We start from the raw sequence: 13,893 nt of genomic DNA, 5'->3' as shown, positions 1-13,893 counted from the left end.
GAGGATCCCTGTGACACCACAAAAGCAGCTCCCTGGGCTGGAGGGAACGTGCTGCGGCCGTGGGACTTTGCATTTAGACCCTCTGCCAGTGAAATCTGCTAAAGGAGAATATCCGTAAAGAAAACAGCTGCAAAACCTGTTCTTGCCCCCTTAGAGATTGGGGGGCGCTAGATATCTTCCCCCTAATATCTGGTAATTCCAACCTCTTTAGTGCAGAAGTTCCTGTTCTATGGAGATCCTCCCAAGTAGAAGTGTCTGCTCCGCCCGCTGCGGTACTGGCTGTCTTGGAGACCTTGTCCCCACAGGACGTCACCCTTCCGGACGTCTATTCGGAGTTCCTGGATGTCTTCAGTAAGGCCAAATCCGAGGAGCTTCCCCCTCATCGCCCTTTCGACTGCCCGATTGACTTAATTCCGGGTGCCCCATTTCCCAAAGCCAGGTCTTATCCGTTATCGTTACCTGAGACTGAAGCCATGTCCGAGTATATCTCTGAAAATCTTTTAAAGGGCTTCATTCGGAAATTTAGTTCTCCCGCTGGAGCAGGATTCTTTTTTGTAAAGAAGAAGGATGGGACGCTTCGCCCGTGCATCGATTTCCGTGGCCTAAACAAAATTACCATCAAAAATCGCTACCCTTTGCCTCTTATTCCAGAACTCTTCGATAGGCTGCAAGGCGCGACCATTTTCTCCAAACTTGACCTACGAGGAGCATACAACCTGATTCGCATCCGCAGTGGAGACGAGTGGAAGACCGCGTTCAACACACGCAGCGGTCATTATGAGTACCTGGTGATGCCGTTCGGGCTGTGCAATGCCCCTGCAGTCTTCCAAGACTTTATGAATGAGGTTTTTTCGTGACTTATTGAACTCTTGTGTGATTATCTACTTGGATGATATCCTTATTTTTTCACAAACCCTAGAAGAACACATTCGTCATACCAAGATGGTGCTCTCTCGCCTACGGGCCAACAAGCTCTATGCCAAGATACAGAAGTGTGTCTTTCACCAATCCTCCACTACCTTCCTGGGGTACATTGTCTCGGATCAAGGCTTCACCATGGATCCAGAGATGCTCAATTCCATACTCAAATGGCCTCAACCTAACTCCTTAAAAGCGATCCAGTGCTTCCTTGGCTTCGCAAATTATTACAGGAAATTTATTGCTGGCTTTTCTACCTTGGCGGTACCCATTACGGCCCTTACCAAGAAAGGGGCCGATCCATCCTCTTGGCCCTTGGAGGCCACTCGGGCCTTTGAATCTCTTTAAAAAAGCCTTTGTCTCAGCTCCTATTCTGCGACATCCCGTCCCCACCCTCCCCTTTACTTTGGAAGTTGACGCTTCCGACATAGGAGCTGGCGCGGTTCTCTCTCAAAGGACCACCCCCGAAGACAAATTACACCCCTGTGGTTTTTTTTCTAAAAAAAATTCTTCTGCAGAAAGAAATTACGACGTGGGGAATAGGGAATTGTTAGCCATCAAGATGGCTTTACAAGAGTGGAGACATCTCCTGGAAGGAACAAAGGAACCCATTTCAATCCTGACGGACCACAAAAATCTTTCTTACATTGAAGGTGCTCGTTGCCTTGGCCCTCGTCAAGCTCGTTGGGCGCTGTCCTTTTCAAAGTTTAACTTCACCATCTCTTATATTCCTGGGACAAAGAATATCAAGGCGGATGCATTGTCCCGCCAGTTTATCACTGAGGATAAGTCACAAGATATCCCGGAGAATATTCTTCCCCCCCAATTGTTTATCTCTGCCGCTTCCTTTGACATTTTAGATAAGATTTTGGAATCTCAAACACAGGTCCCTGAAGGGTTGGAAGTCCCCGATGGTCGTCTTTAAGCAGCTCCGTTTTTATCTCAAAATTTTGGAATGGGGCCATTCCTCCAGATCTGCTGGCCATTCCGGGTTTAAGAAGACCAAGGATTTGATTAATCGAACCTTCTGGTGGCCCAACATGTCAAAGGACATCAGAGCCTTCACCTCTTCGTGCCCAGTCTGTGCACAAAATAAGTCTGTCCGTCAAAAACCTCCCGGTCTTCTACAACCTCTCCCGGTTCCGGACCGTCCTTGGAGTCACATTTCTATGGACTTCATCGTGGATCTTCCCCCGTCTAATGGTAAGACTACCATTCTTGTAATTGTCGACAGATTCTCCAAGCAAGCTCATTTTTTCCCCCTCAAGGGTCTACCCAATTCCTGCACTTTGGCTGACATTTTTGTAAAGGAAATTTTCCGCATTCATGGTGTCCCGTGGTCCATTGTCTCAGATCGGGGTACTCAATTTGTTTCTAAATTCTGGTGTGCATTTTCCCAGAGGTTGGGCATTACCCTTCTTTTTTCCTCAGGCTACCACCCCCAAACGAATGGGCAGACTGAACGTATGAACCAGTCCCTTGAACAGTATTTGCGTTGTTTTTCTTAGGACTCTCAGGATAATTGGGCTGAGTTACTTCCTTGGGCAGAATTCGCAATCAACTCTCTCAAAAACGAGTCTACTCAAGAATCACCGTTTTTTTTTATAAACTACGGATTTCACCCTACTCGTCTTCCCTTGCTTCCTTCCAGGTCCGGAGTTCCGGCAGCAGATGAGAGGGTATCTTCCTTACAGGAGTCATGGAAGAGGATTCAAGCAGTTCTTCAAATATCCGTGCTAAGGCAGAAAAAACAAGCAGATAGGCTCCGTCAGGAGGGCCATAAGTTCATTCCTGGAGAGAAGGTCTGTCTTTCTTCAAAAAATATCAAATTGAAGGCCCCAACCCCTAAATTGTCTCCCAGGTTCCTGGGCCCTTTCTCTATACTGAGACAAATTAATCCTGTGGCCTACCAACTTCGACTGCCTCCTTCTATGAAGATTTCACCTGTATTTCATGTTTCTCTCTTGAAACCATTTTTCTAAGACAAACGGTTCGCTCATCCCTCTCTTTGGCCTCCCCCCCCCCATTGTACCTGGACAACAGGAGTTTGAAATCCAGTCTATCATTGACTCTCGCATCTCCAGGGGCAAACTTCAATTTTTGGTCCACTGAAAGGGATACAGACCTCAGGATTGTTCTTGGGTTTCACATGCGGATGTTCATGCTCCATCGCTACTTAAACATTTTCATCAAAAATTTCCCCTCAAACCTTGGTTGGTTCGTCCGGAGTCCGACCCTCGAGGGGGGGGTATTGTAAGGATCCGCGCTGCGGGTATACCCGCTTCCAGCGCCTCCTTACCTTTATTACAGGCCATCCGGGCTCCCCGGCGGCGTCCCTCGCCACTGGCGGCTGCCCCCGCACATCCCGGTCGCGCGCGTCACCCCTACGGGCGCGCGTGGACCCAGGCCACCATTAGTTGGTGCTGGGCGTCAGACTCCGCACCTCTGATGCGGCGCATGCATCTTGCGTGTCTCTGCCCCAGCCCCGTCAGCTCCGCCTCCCAGGTCCCTCTTCTCCACCTGACCCTTCTCCTGTTCGTCCCTCTGCTCCTCCCCTTGCTCAGACTACTCCCAAATCCTCCGGTACGTCTCTCCCACTCTCCGCCTCCTCTGACGCGGCGCACGTACCTTGCACGCCCCTGCCCCATCAGCTATGCCTCCCAGGTCCTCTTTCCCTTTCTGTTGCTTCCCTTGTCCGTCCCTCCACTCCTCCCCTTGCTCAGACCACTCCCAAAGCCTCTGGTAATTCTCTCTTATCTGGGTCTTACTCGGGCCGCTCCGCTGTCCCTCCCCTCACTCTGATTGGTCCCAAACTCTCACACTCTGCTCTCCTATCAGGTCCTTCTTCGGGCCGCTCCTCTGTCACTCCCCTTCCCCTGATTGGTCCCAGCCCACCCTATTTAGTTCCCCTTCACCATTTCCTCTTCGCTCTGCATAGTTTCTGTACCTTGGTGCTGTCTGCTGTTGCCTGGCCTCTCTTGTCTTACAGTGTCCGTTCCTGTCTCTGGAAATTCTGCTGACCTCCCTGGATTTGACCTTTTGCTTTGGACTCTACTACGCTGCTCTCTGGAACCCTTTGGATTTCGCTTTGGACTTTCTACGCTGCAGACTTCTACAACCCCTGGACACGGCTCACGGACAATCGACTACGCTGCTCTCTCCAATCCACGACCATTGGCTTACGAACTTTACCCTTCTTCGCCGGAGCTGTCAAGTACGGTATCATTTCTATTTTTGTTTACCCGGACCATCTACGCTACTTCCACACTCTGGCCGTGCCCCCATTTACTGTTAGGTGTGTGGTATTACTCCTTTCCACCTCAGTCCCGGGGTCTCTTCTGGCTTGTGGGCAGGCCGAGCGTTACAGAGATATGGCGGCTACTGTGTGTGTGCGTTACTTGTTGCTAACAGGAGGTCTGAGCCTCCGTTGCTGGGAGCCTGGGTGTACCTGATCCGTTTGGTGACAGCGCCTCCACCTGCGCAGGATCCTAACAGTCTCAAATAACCCCATCACAGGACAATGTACTCGATAACACACAACAGGATAGGGTATAACGATATTTACTAAGCACAACTGATAACACACATATATTATACACCCACACCGTATAGTACATATAGCAATAGTCCCACACTGTATTACCACAGTACCTGTGTGTCCCAGTGCCCGGCCCACAATAGGCACTCCCACCACAAGTGTGTGCGACAGCTCTGCCCATGACTAACGTATGTAACGTTGGTGCACTTGATGATACCTGCTGGGTGCTCCAGCACCCGGTAGCGCCATCGTCGTCAGCGACGAGTCCGCCTCACCCAGTCCCACGCCATCGTCGTCAGCGACGAGTCTGCCTCCACGTTGGGTGGTGTCCAGCAGGAGTGTCCCACCATGAAGATAGTCTCTTATCTGTGGGTGGTGATCTGGTCCCAGACCACCTTGATGCCAGGTTGCAGCATGCCTTGGCTATGTCCCTCACACTGGTACTACAGGGGCAGTGTCCCTATCTAATGGGCCTGTCCCTGCAGCAATCACAAACTGAGGGGAGTCGGGGCCTAAGGGGGTCTCTGGCCTAGTGCAGGTGTCACAGACGCCCTGCACACACGACCTACCCTTTTCTTGTCCCAGCTCCGACTAGTGTGCTCCTAGCGCAGGGGAAGTGTGCTTCCTCTGCAGGGGAAGGCTCGTGCCCTATTGGCTGGATCTCGCCATGTGAGCTGCAGCCACAGGGGCTGCTGGGGCTTGTAGTCCCAGCAGAGTACCTTCCCTGCAATGGCCACCTCGCGCACTTAACACTGCGCATGCGCGGCATCTTGCGCATGCGCGATTGCATCCAAGATTGTGACGCCCTGCAAGGGGAGCCGCTGGTAGCCTTCGGCGACCGGGTCGCCTGCCGCAACCACCCTGCTTCCACCGGCCACTTCTCTCCCCGTGCTCCCCCCAGCCTCATCTGACCGACACAGCTGCAGCCAGAGGTAGGGGACAAATGTAGAATGTCACATGGTACAACTGCCTCTTCCAATTAAATTTATAAAAAAATGTAATAAAAGATAAATACGGTTTTATCTACAATGGGCCCCGATTCATTTCGGACTGTACATATAACAAACCGTATAGTACAATGTTGGGGACCCTCACTTTCAGGCCACTTTTCAGGGTTTATAGACTAGTTTAGTAAAAAGGCAATTTTATACTTGCATTTTAGAATGTTTATAGAATAGTCTGTTTCATTAATTATAGTGCGATCAGGAGATCCAAGTGGTGTTTGAAGAAGAGCCTCATTCACCAACCAATGGCTGACTGAATACACATTTGATTTAACCTTGATTGTACTTGTGCAGTGGTTTCCATACTTTTTTTGGTTACGGAACCTTATGTGAAATTCTGAGGAACCACAACCCTATCTAACAGAGAGTCTGAGATCAAATGCATTGTAAATTCTTCTGTATTTGGTACAATTTTAAAATGACCTGAAAATTATAGGGAATCCTTTAGGGATGCCCAAGGAACCCAATGGTTCTTAGGAACCCAGGTTGAAAAACACTGTACTAGAGTATACAATGTTTGAGTTGAAGCTCTGTAAATTATTCCTTGACAAAATGCTGTTAGCGTGAAACGCGTAGGATGGGGGTTTTTTTTGTACCAATTCCCGGAGTCTATAATAAATTAATTTATATCTGAATTGACCTCTGATCATTTTTTAAGCTTTTTTTCTTGAGGCTTTTTTTCCTGAAGCAGTGCCAAGATCCTCTGTGTTTTGTTGCTTGTTTAGTGAAAGGGCAGTTTTGCCATTTGTATTGTAAGAATGCAGTATTTTGCCATTTCAGTTTCGCTGGACTCTGCAGTTGATAGCAATGACCTTAAGGCTTATCAAACAACATGGGAGTCTGTTCATCAAGCAGACTGTACAAAAGCCAAATAGAGTGCCATTCAGTTCTGAACCTGTGCGTTGGTATCTGTGCCAAGAATCTTGTTTTTATGTTTAATGCATTTTAATGTGTTTCTTAGGTAGATAAAGTGCAAAAACAAATATAGGTGGAAACAACTATAGAATGGATAGACAGATTAAAAAGTAAATGATGACGTTTAATTCTTAAGCACAATATGTATGTGAACTACATCATAGTATTTAGTAAGTAAACTGCACACATTAATTACCCTGACCCAAGAGCTGGAGCAGCGACAGAAGCAGCATGCACCCCGTGATGTAGAGACTGAAACGTTACATTTTTGGATCATAATACACTGCTTTTTTCACTTACCTGCCATGTGTTGGCTTAGGGTAATGTATATATTTATGAGATTGCTATGTAGCGTGCACTAGCTAATACATGCCAATGATTAATGTAGGTGCTCCTATTGTGTGTGTGTGTGTGTGTGTGTGTGTATATATATATATATATATATATGTGTATATATGTGTGTGTGTATATATGTGTATATGTATATATATGTGTGTGTGTGTATATATGTGTATATGTATATGATAAAGAATCACTGGTACTCCAGTATAAATTCAACAATGAATAGGTGCATGTCCCATATAAGTAATAGAGGTTTACATTACCGCATAGCAGCAAAGAGGCGACAGCACTCAGGTAGATAATAACAATATAATGTATTAAATACAGCACATAACTCCAATGTTTCGATCCCTCTAGGGGATCTTCCTCAGGGGTACTTCCTCAATACGGGATTGCCCCGGCTGGAGGACGCAGGTACCGACTCCTTACATCTAACCGATCAGGTACTCCGTCTTTAATTTGCCAAAACAGACTGTTTATACCCCCCCCAGGACAGGAGGCTCTCAACTGACTGGCGCACAATTGAGCGCTGCTTCCGAATCAGTATATATACAAGAGCTCACACTGTCTGGAGTCAGTGACTTACCATCTTACACTGGACCTGTTTTATATGGGCTTTTACCTCAGAGATATATACCATCTATACCCTTCTTCCTAGTAGGACTTATAAGACACACACACACACAATATTGCAGAGACTTTATTAACCCTCAAGGTTCATTCCTCTCATCCTATTAGGTTACAGCATCCACCCCATTTATTTTTAATTGTTTTATTTCAATCATCACACACACACACACACACACACACACACACACACACACACACACACACACACACACACACACACACACACACACTCACACTTTTAGCTGCAATATTCTGGTAGATGAAGGAGCAGGTGAGCCCAATAACATCAGAGGATCCCTGTGACACCACAAAAGCAGCTCCCTGGGCTGGAGGGAACGTGCTGCGGCCGTGGGACTTTGCATTTAGACCCTCTGCCAGTGAAATCTGCTAAAGGAGAATATCCGTAAAGAAAACAGCTGCAAAACCTGTTCTTGCCCCCTTAGAGATTGGGGGGCGCTAGATATCTTCCCCCTAATATCTGGTAATTCCAACCTCTTTAGTGCAGCTCCTATATTTCTGTCAAATGTAAGAAACATGTTTTTCATGTTTATACATTTTGATGTACGTGTCTTAGGAACATACTGTAACATAAGCTCGGCTTTTGAACCAGTGTTTAGAAAATTAAGAAATATCATGTTAAGTAAATGCTAGAATGTTGCAGCAAACAAGCACGCATATGCTCATGTCAACAGTGGGATATTATAACAAAGTACTTTGATAAATGTTTGTTAAGAAGTACATATTATACATTTCAAGCCAAAATGTCCCGTTTGTACAGGGGTGGATTTAACATTTTTTCGCCCACATGCACTTCCCATTTTTGCCACCCGGGCCGCCATCTCCTGCAGTGCCGCCCTCCTCCTTCTGTAGCGTCGAAGCGTCCGACGACACCACAACATCACGTGACGACGTGTTTCCATGACAACGCAATGCCATGTGACGTCACGTTGTCATGGCAATGCGTCACCATGTGATGTCACAGCGTTATTTGATGCCGCGTTGCTAAAGAAGGATGAGGGCGATGCTGCAGGAGGAGGTAAGAACTTTACAGAGGCCCCACACTCTCCCCTGGTGATCAGTGGGGAAGAGAGCAGGGCCTCTGTCTATGGGAAAAATAGAATTTGCCACCTCAAAATTTGGCCGCCCGGGCTGGAGGGGAAATCTGCCCCTGCCTCTGTAAACTTGATGCATTGACCCCCTAAGAACCAGTTTATTTTGTTGTTTGTCATTTAGGTGACACCACTTTAAGGCCACATAACTGGATTCTGGATGAGTGCTGGTACTGATGTATAGAGTCTTGGATGAAGATAACCCGAACAAGAGTACATGTGCCTACAGACGGTTTACTTGGAAAAGCTACAGCCATTATCATTGCTCTCAATTACCTAAAACTAAAAACAAGAAGTTATTTTTTAATCATCTGTCACAAGTTCACGATAAGTGCCAGCTTGATACCCTCAATGGATGACTGTTGTCAGAGCTGCTGGGCTGATCTGCCCGAGGTGTGCCTACGAAAGGTGTTCTGGTGGCTTGTAGACATGGACAGATCGAATGCTGCTTTGGTATGTAGGAAATGGAATCAGATCATGTACTGTGCTGCTCTCTGGAAATCACGGACTATAATTTTTCGAGGCCGACCATCTATAAACAACACCACAGAGTGTCAGACTGCAGTCTGGTATGTCAGGAGGTTTGGCAGATATTTGGAACACTTGGAAATCAGGTTTCTGAACCCTTACAGTGCCTTGCTGACCCGTAGGTTCCAGATCACCATGAGGAGTCTACTGTCAAACCTGGGCAAAAGCAACAAGCGTCTAAAATCTCTCTCTATTCAACACCTGGAATTGGAGAAGTTGGTTTGGAGGAACACAATAAGGAACTCGTTTGTCAGGAGTTTAAGCTTCTTTCTGAAGAAGGTGGGAAGACATCTAGAATATCTCAATCTGAAAGGAGCCAGAATGACGTTGGAACAAGGCTGTGCCATCCTTGAATCTTTGAGTTACTTTAGGAACGTGACCCATGCCACAGAACTAAACATTGAAGATTTCTTCAGCCATCACATATCCGTCTACAGTAACACCTTGTTCAATCGGATTATGTCCACCTTCCAAAATCTGCAGACTCTCAACTTGAACTATAACTGTATTTCAGATAACTTGCTGGCTATACTACGTGAGAACTGCAGCCATTCCCTCAGGACGATCAACATCAAGTGCCACATTTCTGATCCTCATGGGCATGTGGTCTTCAGGATGTCCTGGACCAAACTGGCAAAGCAGGCCAAAAACCTGAAGGTGAACTTTTTCTTTGAAAGAGTGATAAAGTACAACAATTTGGCCAGCATACTCATGTCGGAGATTCCCGTGAGAAGCATTAGCATGAGGAGCTGTTTTATCAGTGACCCAGATTGGTCAATGCGGTCAACACTTGCGGAGCTGCTTCCTTGTTATAGGCACACATTACAGGTATGGTGTCCTCTTCTTATTATGCTAATTACAAATGCATACTGGTGGTGCAGATAAATTGTTACATAGTTACATAGTAGATGAGGTTGAAAAAGCACATACGTCCATCAAGTTGAACCTATGCTAAATGTAGATGACAGATACTTTATCCTATATCCGTACTTACAATATATTGATCCAGATGAAGGCAAACAAAAAATCCCAGTGAAATATCATCTAATGATATCTCATAAAGGGAAAAATATATTCCTTACTGACGCCAAATATTGGCAATCGGATTAATCTCTGCATCAACATCCTTCCCATGCTTACTTATTTGGTATATCCCTGTATACCCTTTCTTTCTAAAAACATGTCCAACCTTTTTTGAACAAATCTATTGTATCTGCCATCACAGTCTCCATGGGTAATGAATACCACATTTTAACTGCCCTTACTGTAAAGAACTCTTTCCTTTGTTGCGGGTGAAATCTCCTTTCCTCCAACCATAAGGTATGACCCTGTGTCGTTTTTACTGCCCTTGGGACGAATAGTTCTTTTGAAAGCTCCTTGTATTGTCCCCAATTATATTTGTATATAGTTATTACTGTATATCCCCTCTTAGACGCCTCTTTCCTAAAGTAAACAAATCTAATTTAGCTATCCTCTCCTCATAAATCAGATTATCCATCCCCTTTATTAATTTGGTGGCTCTTCTCTACACTTCTCTAGTTCCATAATGTCTTTTCTAAGGAGTGGTGCCCAAAATTATACTCCATATTCATGGTGTGATCTTACTAATGCTTTATAAAGGGGCATAATTATGTTTACTTCACTTTCATCCATTTCACGTTTAATGCAAGATAAGATCTTGTTTGCCTTTGCAGCTACTGCATGACTTTGGGCACTATTGCTAAGCCTGTGTAACGGGTGCTCGCCACAAACAGGACGGAACCGTGAGGCCGAGGTGGGGATATTAATACACCAACCTGGAGCCACAAAGTAGCGTCCGGATGCGGTATTCGTTTTCGTGGTTAGCCGGGTCAGGGTCGGAGAGAGCAGGGTAGTAGAAGAGTGGAGGGGGGCGGATTGTAGAGGCCACTAGCTGAGTCGAGGGTTGGAGAAAGCTGCGAGGCAAGGCAGACGTGCTTGCGACCAGCACATGTCATGTGAGAGACTATGCTGAGCCAACTTCCTGGTGGAAGAGGCCGAGCATAAATAGCAGGGTGAGCCAATCAGGCGCAGAGCTGTACTGCTGGCAGAAACAGTACTGAAACCAATCAAGCGACCGGAGCTTGATGGTGGCAGAGCCTACGTCAGATCTTCACAGTACACCCCCTTCAGGAGTGACCTCCCAACACTCCAGGGACAGCTTCAGCAGATTCTTCCGGTGAAAGGCTCGGACCAGACGGTAGCGTGGAGTTGCTCATGGGGAACCCAGGACTATTCCTCTGGACCGAAGTCTCTGCAATGGACAAGGTACTGGAGTCCTACTCTGGACCTCCTGGAGTTCAGTATAGTTTGCACCTCAAACTCCTGCTGTCCATCCACCAGGACAGGCTCAGGAAGGGACACAGGAGCAGAGGAAACTGGATCCTGTACAAAAGGTTTCAAGAGTGAGACGTGGAATATGGCCGGGATCCTCATGGTCGCTAGTAAGCGTAGCCGGAATGCCACCGGATTGACCCTCTTGATGATGGTAAATGGGCTGATTATCTTTGGGGAAAGTTTAACAGTAGTCGCCTTCAGCTTGATGTTCTTTGTAGATAACCATGTCTCCTGGGTTGTATAATGAAGAAGCTTGCCTCTTCTGGGCAGAAACAGCTCTCACAAGGCTCTCCTGAATCTTCACCCAGAGCTCCTGTAGCAGTTTGATCCGGTCATCCACAGCTAGGACCACAGACATAGCTCTGGAGGAAGGAAGTACCAAAGGGTGAAACCTGTAGTTGCAGAAAAAGGGTGACTCCTGTGATGATTCGTTCTGCAGGTTATTGTGCAAAAATTCTGCCCATGGCAACAGATCTGCCCAGTCGCCTTGGTTCTCGGAGACGTAGTAATGGTTGAATTGCTCCAAGGAATGATTAGTCCGTCTGTCCATTAGACTGGGTATGGTATGCCGATTAAAAGTGTAGTGTTATTCTGAGTCGTTGACAAAAGGCCCGCCAAAACTTGGATATAAATTGAGAGCCACGATCAGACCCAATAACCCGTGGAGCCCCATGGAGACGGAAAATCTCTCTGATGAAGACTTCGGACAGAGCAGTGGCGTTGAGAAGTCCCTTCAGTGGGATGAAGTGTGCCTGCTTAGAAAAGTGATCAACCACCACTAGAATCATGGTCATGCTCCTGGATGCGGGTAACTTCATGATGAAATCCATGGAGAGGTGAGTCCAAGGATGGTCCAGGATAGGAAGCAGCTGAAGAAGACCCACAGGACGATTTCTAGGAGTCTTGGTCCAGGCGCACACAGAACATGGTGCCTTGAAGGTCTTCACGTCCTTATGGTCCCGGGCCACTAAAATGTCCATTTCAAGAGTTCAGTAGTCTCCTCTCTCCTGGAAGCCCAGCACTCTTTGAGGTATGGCCCCATTCCATGACCTTTTGTCGATAGAGCGAAGAAACAAAGGAGATTCTCTGGGACGCTGATGCCCTCTGGAATCTGGGACGGTTCCCGAATAATGTCTTTTAAGGTGTCGAAGGTGACAGCTGAGATGATGCTCAAGGCGGGAAGGATGGGCTCTTCGTGAGCCTCAGTGATGTCATCCTCCAAGAATTGTCGGGAGAGTGCGTCCGCTTCTATGTTCTTGGAACCAGGGATATACGAAATTATGAAGTTAAAGTGGGAGAAAAATAGTGACCAACGTGCTTGTCGGGACCTCAGTCGACGGAAGCCCTCAATATACATTAAGTTCTTGTGGTCTGTGAGGATAGTGATCGGGTTCTCTGTTCCCTCCAGCAGGTGTCTCCATTCTTGTAGAGCAATCTTGATAGCCAAAAGCTCCCGGTTGCCCACATCGTAGTTACGCGCTGCAGGTGAGAATTTTTTAGAAAAGAATGCAGAAGGATGCAGTTTTACCTTCTCGTCCTTCCATTAGCAAAGTACGGCCCCTGCCCCGACATCGGACGCATCCACTTCTAGGGTGAAGGGTAAGGGGGGGACCGGGTGCAGACTTTTGCAAGGGATCCACACCTTTGCTGATCAAGGCAGTGATGGGTGTCAGAACTGAGGAGACGTTCTGGATAGTAATTAGCAAACCCCAGAAAGCGCTGAATGGCCTGTAAACCGATGGGATGTGGCCAGTCCAGAACGGCCGTTACTTTGGCCGAATCAATCGCCAAGCCAGTACCCGAAATTATGTAACTGTAAGGAATCGGGGAACACGTCCTTTGCGACGTGTTCCCTCCTTACCTGTGTCTGCACAGACCTCCGCACTGGCACCAACGCATGCGCACCCCCCCGCTCTGTTTACAGAGCGCGCGCGCACATGTAGCTCTACTAGGACTGCCACGGAGCTTGGCTCCGACCCTCTGGAAGCGCCGTGCTTCTCTTGCGCGCGGTGCGCTCACGTGACATCGTGCACCACTTCCCAACTGTGCGGCAACTAATTCCTTGCCACTTGTCTCCTGCAGCCTATCGGGGGCTGCACCTCCCCTCTGCCTCCTGTCCCATTGGTTTCTGCTTCCTATTTATACCCTTGCTCATGCTCAGTCATTGCTGAGCATAACTCTTGTGACCTTGTGTTTCTGCATTCTGTTTTGCCTTGCTACTGCCTTGCTACTGCCTTGCTACTACCTTGCTAGTGCTTTGCTGATGTTTCTCTGTTGCTTTCTGTGTACCAACCTGGCTTGATCATAGGACCCCCTCTGGATAAAGACCCCGGCTTGACTATTGGACTCCCTCTGGATAAAGACCTCTGCTTGCCTCTGACTACCTGCACTTCTCCATCCCAGATTTCAGCTTGCCTCTGACTACCCGAACCTCTCCATCCCTGACCTCGGCTTTCGGACAATTTACTATTCTCCTGGCTCCAACCTTAGACTACGGCAAATGGACACTGACCATCCCACTGGCTCCGCCCCCTGGATCTCGGCTAGTACTCTC

The 13,893-nt window shown here is 47.4% G+C and overlaps 1 protein-coding gene across 2 annotated transcripts in view; it reads left to right on the top strand.

The window, feature by feature from the left end:
- Nucleotides 1–13,893, top strand: part of FBXO39 (F-box protein 39) — a 58,003-nt gene that overhangs the window by 15,919 nt on the left and 28,191 nt on the right. The window contains exons 1-2 of one of the 2 annotated variants that reach the window (XM_075594462.1): nucleotides 7,073–7,160; nucleotides 8,581–9,812. In XM_075594462.1, the coding sequence (XP_075450577.1) occupies nucleotides 8,649–9,812 (1,164 nt within the window). In that variant the 5' untranslated portion in view covers nucleotides 7,073–7,160; nucleotides 8,581–8,648. Of the gene's footprint in view, nucleotides 1–7,072; nucleotides 7,161–8,580; nucleotides 9,813–13,893 lie in introns of those variants that run through there. The other variant, XM_075594461.1, reaches the window with a different exon arrangement.

Source organism: Ascaphus truei, chromosome 3 (genome assembly GCF_040206685.1).
Source record: "Ascaphus truei isolate aAscTru1 chromosome 3, aAscTru1.hap1, whole genome shotgun sequence".
Classification (NCBI taxonomy): Eukaryota; Metazoa; Chordata; class Amphibia; order Anura; family Ascaphidae; genus Ascaphus; species Ascaphus truei.
This window is presented reverse-complemented; position numbering and strand designations above follow the sequence as displayed.